Source organism: Anas acuta, chromosome 9, assembly GCF_963932015.1.
Source record: "Anas acuta chromosome 9, bAnaAcu1.1, whole genome shotgun sequence".
Taxonomy (NCBI): domain Eukaryota; kingdom Metazoa; phylum Chordata; class Aves; order Anseriformes; family Anatidae; genus Anas; species Anas acuta.
This window is the reverse complement of record NC_088987.1, coordinates 18757160-18765144: the sequence shown is the minus strand read 5'-3', so window position 1 is coordinate 18765144 and position 7985 is coordinate 18757160. Positions and strand designations below refer to the sequence as shown.

General features: G+C 65.9%; 1 protein-coding gene across 1 annotated transcript; it reads left to right on the top strand.

Moving 5' to 3' along the window:
- The first annotated feature begins 5058 nt into the window (after nt 1-5058).
- Nucleotides 5059-7584, top strand: FOXL2 (forkhead box L2). The gene has a single exon (XM_068691580.1). It carries the CDS (start codon nt 5531-5533, stop codon nt 6452-6454), a length of 924 nt encoding a protein of 307 aa, XP_068547681.1. The 5' UTR covers nt 5059-5530; the 3' UTR covers nt 6455-7584.
- The last annotated feature ends 401 nt before the right edge of the window (nt 7585-7985 follow it).

Below are 7985 nucleotides of genomic sequence, written 5' to 3'. Positions count from 1 at the left end.
ACCGCAGCAGCAAACCCTCCCGGCGTGGACGTGGCTGAGGCTGCCAGCTCCTGTTGCTTGTTGCAGCCTCAGGCTCACGAGAGGCAAACAGCTCTGCCAGCACGGCCGTGTGTTTAAGAGGGCTTCTGTCAGCATAGGTTTAGCAGGTGAGGGAGGGACTGCTCCTCTCCCAGCAACTAGCAGCGCAGTCGTGTTGTTATGTTGCAGAGCTTTGCCTCCTGAATTTAGGAGCTTCAGCTTGCCACCTGAATGACATTTCAGATGTCATTTCCTCAGAGCAGTAACGTCCGAGGCTCGGGGTGAAAACGGGCTTGAGTAGGTTACATGGGTCCAGAGAGGAATCACGGCTGTAGCTGGGGACCCGCGTGCTCTGAGAAATAATGGGAGGCATAAATTCTCTTTGATGTCCCTAGGTTGTTTGGAAGATTTTTCCCTGAAGCCTCCTTTTTCAAATAATCTGAAATTTGTACCACTTTCCCTAGTTTGATCTTTATCAAACACTGCAATTTTTGAAACAGTCTAAACAAGCGTGCAGATTTTTGATTGCCTAAAAGCAGTGGTCTGTTAAACAGTGTGTCTCTGTAGTAACAGTGGGAGAAGGCTGACTTGGCTTTAATTTTGTTGTACAATACTATTAATTTGCAACTTCTGGGTGATCTGGACATAAGTGGACTTGTATTATTCTTTTCCTTTTTTTTTTTTTTTCACCCGTGCTTTGTAGAAAAACAAGCATCGATTTCTAAGTGCTAGAAAGAGCAGCTTGCTTTGGAAGTTGTCAGCCTGATACAAACGATCTTTGCTTCGAGCTTCCTAAAGAGACATAATTTCTACTTTGTCTGAAAAGAGGAGGCTGGCTTGTTTGTTTTTATTTGCAGCATTCGGCAGCATTGCTGTAGGCCACTGACGGCAGGATGGCAGTAACACAGGATTATCCTGCAGAGCCGTAACTAGTGAATCCATAACAGCCAACCTGAACTCTGCTGCGGGCTGCCATTTAATACCACGAGAAACTGTTTGCATTTCATCATGTAACCGGTTGTGTGAATTCAGGAACCTTCCCTGGATCGGGCTGTGTTTTCAGATGAAAGGGAGAAACTACCAAATGACAAAGTGAAATATATCGTTTGTTTTCCTGTGGGCCTGTCCTCTGAGCATAAACAAACACACAGGAGTGCGGGCTGCGGCTCATGCTGCAGGGAAGGAAAGTGGGGAGAGAAGGGGTGGAAAGGAGGAACGCAAAGGGGGAAAGGTTGAAGGCTCCTTTCTAACGAGATAGATTTCTTTGATATGCAGGCAGTAGGAACAGGCTCGAAATGAAAGAGACCGTGCAAAGTATCTCCGCGGTGTCAGCCGAAGGGTAAAATCCACTCTGCTGATCTTCAGACCCTTCCTTCTAAAATTCCCGTTGGAAGCAGTGCAGAATTGAGCCCGTTTGTGACTTTTCCCTCAGGCCCTGTTAGATCGGCTTTTATTCAATGTGATTACAGTCCGGATCATAATAAAGTTATTCTGTTCCTCATGAAGCTCACATTATGGATGTGCAGCCATCATGGTCTATGGACTGCCTAATTTTTCCTGTAAAAACAGAAAGCCTTCTACGGCTGGGAGCTTGTAAAAACAAGCCCGAAGCTACCCGAATTTTTAGCTTTGCCGTACAAACGAGAAACTCAATTCTGCGCTGCAGAACGTGTCTGCACCTACACGCGCTCGGGCGTTTGACAATGAGACTCATTCATGCAGAAGAAGACCCTGTCCAGGTGAATGTCCCCTTGTCCCGGCGCCACCCGCCTCCGAGGAGCGGCCGGGGAGGGCGAGCAGCGAGGGCAGCGGCAGCCGCCGGGCTCCGAACGAAAGCTGCGGCCGGCACCGCGGCTCCGCCGAGCAAACCGCGTCCCCCGGCCGGGAGCCGGCCCCCGGGCCAGGTGCCGCCGCCGGGGGCTCGGCAGGCCGGGGCCGAGCGGGTGGTGGCGGAGCGGGGCGCGTCCCCCTGCGCGTCCCCCTGCGCGTCCCGCTGCGCTCCGCAGCGCCGGGTGCGGGACCCGGAGGCGCCGTGCCCTTGTTTTACACAAGGTTGGTGCGGGAATAAAGAGTCAGCGATCTTAAAGGCTTTGGGAGAAGAACAAGGGGAAAACAAAAAGCAAAAAAAAAAAAAAAAAAGGAAAGGGAAAGGGAAGAAGGCAGAAATGCTTGCGACGGTGTCACGGTAACTCCCCTTTCCCGGATGCTCCGGCAGCAGCCGCGCCGAGGAAGCGGCCGGTCCGGGGGCTCGGGGCTGGGGCCCACCCGCGGCCGTGCCCCCGCCACGGGAGCCCGGTGAGCCCGGCCGAGCCCCGCTCCTGCTGCCGCGGCGGTGCCGAAAGGGGCCGGGGCTCGGGGCCGGGGCTCGGGGCTGCGCGGAAACGGAGCCCAGCGGGCGGCAGGAGGGGCCCTGCCCCGGGACCCGCTCGGGGGAGTTCCCCGCCGGAGGCTCGTTTGCTCTCCAGGAGGGAAAAAAAAAAAAAATAGAAAAGAAAAGAAAGAAACCGTTCGGGACACAAAGTCTGCCACGTTTCCGACCCAACCAACCTCAAACTTTCCAGGTAGCGATCGGCTCCGCTGCCCGCACCGGGTGAGTAGAAAGGCGGGGAGGGGCTGCCGGGCTCTCCCCGGGCCGTGCCCGCTGCCCCCGCCGTGCTGCCCGCCGCGGGGCTGGGGCAGGGCAGGGGTGGCCGGGCCGCGGGGCTCTCGCCGCGCTCCCCGCCGCCTCCCGTGCTTCGCTCCGGACTCGGCACCGGCTCCGGGGGCACAGCGGAGGGGCCGATCGGGGAGGGGGGCCCGGCCCGGCTCCGTGCCGGAGGAGGAGGGCGAGGCCCCGGCGCGCAGCCCCCCTCGGGGGCCGTCTTAGCGGCGGTGCGCGGCCGGGGCTGAGCCGCGCTCTGTCCACCGCCGTCCCCGCCGTGCTGCACCGGGAAGGGGCCGCTCGGCCCCCGTGGGAAGGCAGCGGGAGCCCTGTTCCCGCTGCCCCGTAGGGACCCCCGCTGGACTCTGCCCCTCGCCGCAGCGGGGCGGGCACCGGGCGCCGGCGCCGTGGCTCCGCTCCGCCGCTCGCCCCCCCTCGTCCTCCCCGCGCCCCGAGGGCAGCTCCGCCGCCGCCTCTTGCACTCCGTTAGCCCGGCTCCGTTACCGGCACCGTTACCGGCGGGCAGCCCGCGGGGACCTTCCCACCCCATCACCGGACCAGCGCCCGCCGCCCCCCACCCCTCCTGCTGCTTGCAGTGCTCCCGCTGCCACATTGCTGGGGGCCGGGGAGACCCCAGCGCCCGGCTCAGCCGCAGCAAAACCCACTCCGGGCCGGGCTCCAGCGGCGCTGCTGCGGCGGGGCCCCAGCCGGGACAGGGAGCAGCGGGGCGGCCCGGGGGGGGCCGACGGCATCGGCTGGCGCCGAGCTCCCGTTCAGCCGGCATGCCCCTCCGTGGGGCTGCCGAAAGGGAAAAAAAAAAGAAAAATAAAAGAGAGGGGGAAAAAAAAAAGCCCCTTGGATGTCAAATGTCCTGTGTGAGCGAGCGGGCCCTGCAGAGGAGCTGCGCGCCCGGTTTGGGAGCGCGGAGGGAGGTCGGAGCCGCTTGGAGGAGGTGATGACACACGCGGCCGTGCTGTTGCACCTGCCCCGGCTCTCGCCGCGGAAATGCCTGCGAGGAGGCCGCCGAGAGCAGCCTGGGTGGCCGGCAGCGGGGAGCTCGGCCCGGCCCTGGGGAGCTCGGCGGGCCCGGCACGGCGCGGCCCGGCACGGCTCGGCACAGCTGGCCCCGGCTGCCCTGCGCGGGGCTCGCCGCCGGGAGCCGGGCAGAGAGCCGAGGAGGGCGGCCTCGTCCCGGCCTCGTCCCGGCCTCGTCCCGGCCGCTCGGGCTCTGCCCGGGGTTGCCGAGGGGGCTTCGTGTGCCCGTCCCGGCTCTGCGCGCCTCGCTGCCACGGCCACACGCACGGAGTTCGTTGTTTTGGGTCCACGTTTCTCGGCCGCCGTGAGGCAAGCCATCAGCCTACACGGCCGCAGGCGAAGGTGCGGAAAGGTGTTTTAACCGAGACTGTAACAGCGCCCGCGAAGGGCACCCACACTGCTCCGGTAAAATAGGCTCGGGCACCGTGGGCTGCCCTCGCCCCGAGCGGCCTCTCCCGGCGGGGCCCGGGGCCGGGGGGGTGCACAAAGCCCCTGCGCGCCCCGTCGGGAGCCGCCGGCTGCACCGGGCACGGCGCTGGCGAGCTGCCGTCCCTCCGGGCTTGGCTGCGGTTACAGAAACCGATGCGGGACGCTAAGTCGGGTGGGGCGGGGGAAAGCGCTGCGCTGCCATCCGCGCTCCTGAAAGCCAGAAGCGGGGCTGGGGGCCGGGACCCGGCGGCCGCAGCCACCGAGGCCGTGCCAGGGGCTCCCCGGGGTGTTCTCGGCCGAGCGGGGAGACGGGGCCGGGCTGCGGGCGGACCCCGGGGCAGGGCAGAGCGGGGCCCCGAGGCTCTGCGGGGCTCGGCCCGGCCGCCGGCCGTGCCCGTCGGGGGGGCAGCAGGAACCTCGGCCCCTTTGTCCAGCACCCTCGGGCCCGCCCGCCCGCTTTGCCACGGCGGGCAGAGCCGCCCCGTTACCCACTTGTGGTTAGGGGACACCGCTCGTGCCCGGCCCGCTTCGCGCTGCCTCTCCGCGGCTCGGGGGGCGCTGCCCGCGGGCAGAGGAGGGCAGCGGGGGGCGATGCGCGGACAGGCGGCAGCGCGGCGGGTGCCGGCCGTGCGCTGCGGCTCCGGGCGGCGCCCCCGCGACACGGGCGGCGGGGCCCGGCGGCGGGCAGCGCTAGCGGCCGCCCTGGGCTCCCCGGGCGCGCTCGGGCGGCGGGGCCCGCGGCCGGGACGCATAAAGGCGGCGGCGTGTGCGGCTGGCCCCTGACAGCCCCGCGGCAGGGGCAGGGGCAGGGGCGAGCGCCGCGTCTCCCCGCCGCCCCCCCGCGGCGGCCCCCCCGCGGGCCCCGCCGGGCTCCCCGGGAGGCAGAGGGCGGGCGGCGGCGGCGGGGCTCGCTCGGCGGCCCCCGGCCCCCCCGGCGGCGAGGCAGGGCCGGGCCGGGCCGGGCCGGGGCGGTTCCGCCGCGCTCCGCTCCGCAGCGCTCGGCGGGGCCACGTCGGGCCGCGTGTGCGCGGGGCTGAGCGCGGCGCCGTGACTGCGGAGTGAACTCGGCCGTGCCCAGCGGCTCGGCGGCGATAGGGGAGCGGGCTCCTGACGAAAGCGGAACTCGGCCGGGCCCATACAAATCAGAAAAGAGCCCGGCCGCCGCGGCAGAGGGGAGCGGAGCCCGCGGGGGCAGGGACGCCGCCGCCGCCGCGCTGCACGGAGCAGCGGCGCCGCGAGAGGCGCCTCCCGATCTCCATCCCGGCCCCGGCCCCGGCCCCGGCTCCGGCCCCGGTCCCGGCGAGCCCCGCACGGGACGGCCGCCAGCAGCGGGCTCGGCGCAGCGCGCACCGGCAGCGCTCGGCACCGCGCAGCGCTGCGCGCCCCGGGCGGCGGGCGCGGGGCACCATGATGAGCAGCTACCCGGACGCCGAGGAGGACGCGGTGGCGCTGCTGGCTCATGACAGCGGCGGCAGCAAGGAACCGGAGCGGGGCAAGGAGGAGCTGGGCGCCGACAAGGGCCCCGAGAAGCCGGACCCGTCGCAGAAGCCCCCCTACTCCTACGTGGCCCTGATCGCCATGGCCATCCGGGAGAGCGCGGAGAAGAGGCTCACGCTGTCCGGGATCTACCAGTACATCATCAGCAAGTTCCCTTTCTACGAGAAGAACAAGAAGGGCTGGCAGAACAGCATCCGCCACAACCTCAGCCTCAACGAGTGCTTCATCAAGGTGCCCCGGGAGGGCGGCGGCGAGCGCAAGGGCAACTACTGGACGCTGGACCCCGCCTGCGAGGACATGTTCGAGAAGGGCAACTACCGCCGGCGGCGGAGGATGAAGCGGCCTTTCCGGCCGCCCCCGACCCACTTCCAGCCCGGCAAGACCCTCTTCAGCCCCGACAGCTACGGCTACCTCTCCCCGCCCAAGTACCTGCAGTCCACCTTCATGAACAACTCGTGGCCGCTGGCGCAGCCCCCCGCGCCCATGCCCTACGCCTCCTGCCAGATGTCTGGTGGGAACGTCAGCCCCGTCAATGTGAAAGGACTCTCGGGCCCGGCCTCCTACAGCCCCTACTCGCGGGTGCAGAGCATGGCGCTGCCCGGCATGGTGAACTCCTACAACGGCATGGGCCACCACCACCACCACCACCCGCACGCCCACCACCCGCAGCAGCTCAGCCCCGCCAGCCCCGCGCCGCCCGCCGCCCCGGCCGCCAACGGGGCCGGCCTGCAGTTCGCCTGCGCCCGCCAGCCCGCCGAGCTGTCCATGATGCACTGTTCCTACTGGGAGCACGACAGCAAACACAGCGCCCTGCACTCCCGCATAGACATCTAGGGAGGCTCCGACCGGCCGCCGCCGCAGAGAGCCCCGGCGCCGGCCCCGGCCCCGGCCCCGCTCCGCTCCCGCCGCGTTCCGTGCGCTGTCGTGTGCCTCCTCCTCCTCCTCCTCTTCCTCCCTCTCCTCTCTCTCTGTGCCCGAAGCGTGGCGCTGGGGAAAAGCCCCCCCCTGCTCCGCGTCTGCCTAAGCGCGGAGCCCGGGCGGGCTGCTCCCCGCTCTGTCTGTCTGTCTGTCTGTCTGTCGCTCTGTCCGTCCGTGTGTTCGTTCGTTCCTCGGGGCCTGGGGCTTGTTTTCTCGGTGCTTTTGGGGAGGGGGGGCGCGATGACAAGCAGGCCGGCTACCCCTCAACTCTCTGCCCCGTTCGAAGCCGGCCTCGGCGCTCTCGGTGAACTCCACAGCCCGGGGCTGTGGCGGTCCCGGGGCCGGGGCCTAGGCGCCGCCGTGCGCCGCCGAGCTCGGCCTCCTCCTCCCCTTCGGCCTCTCTTTCTGCTTCCTCGGCCTGCAAAAACACTGCGCTTCTTCCGAGCTGTGCCTTCTCTTCGAAATAGTGCTGATGGGGGGACTGTCGTAGCCGCAGGAGAAGTGCGATGTCGCTGGTTGTTAGAAGCCAACAAACAAAACCCGCCAGGGTCACTCGTGAAACGTTTCGGCAGCGGTAGATGTATTTTTAAAGGAGACAATGTCCTCTGAGGTCTTAAAAGTAATTTTATACAGGTCTAAAAAAATATTCTGATGTTATAAAAAGAAAAAGAAAAAAAAAAAAAGACGGTTTCCTATGAAATTTGAATATTTTTCCAAGCGCATATTATTATTAATAATGAAAGTTTAAACTATCTTCGTATTTTTCGACCCCAAATCTGGCCCAAAATGGATTTTCGGTAGGTTCTGCTTTTGAATGCTTTTTCTTGAAACGTTTTGATCCTTCGATTTTACATAGATTAATGTGAAAAGAAATAGCGTTTATAATACAGGGGCCAGTTCATAGCGATTTTATAAGTGTTTATGTAAGCTGATAGATGCTGTGGCATAGTACCATTTTGGGACCAACTTTTCTAGAGCGAACTAGCACTTTTATTGTACTTTCTAGCATTGTAAAGTCTCCAATAAAACGCTTTTCTTTCTCTCGATACCGTTGTCTTTCACTCCGCTCCCCCGCGCTGCTGCTCGGTCGGGAGGCGGCGGAGCTCCGCGCTCCCGGAGCCGCTCCCGGAGCCGTCCCGGGGCCGCGGCAGGCGCGGGCCGGGCTCGGGGCGCGGAGCGGGGCCGCTCGGAGCCGGCCGGGGCCGCTGCCAGGCGGCGGAGCGCGGCGGGACAGCGCTGCCCGGGGCACCGGCGCTGCCGCGGCGCGGCTCCGGGCTCCGCTTTCGTTTCGGCCCCGCTTGCTCGGGGCCGCGGAGCCGCGCTGCGCTCTCCCGACCGGGCCCTCCCTCGGACGCCGGGCCGGGCCGGTGCGGGGATGCGGGGGTGCCGCTGGGTCGCCACCACCCCGGAGACCCCCCCCCGGCGCTCGCCCTCCATCCCGGGGCCT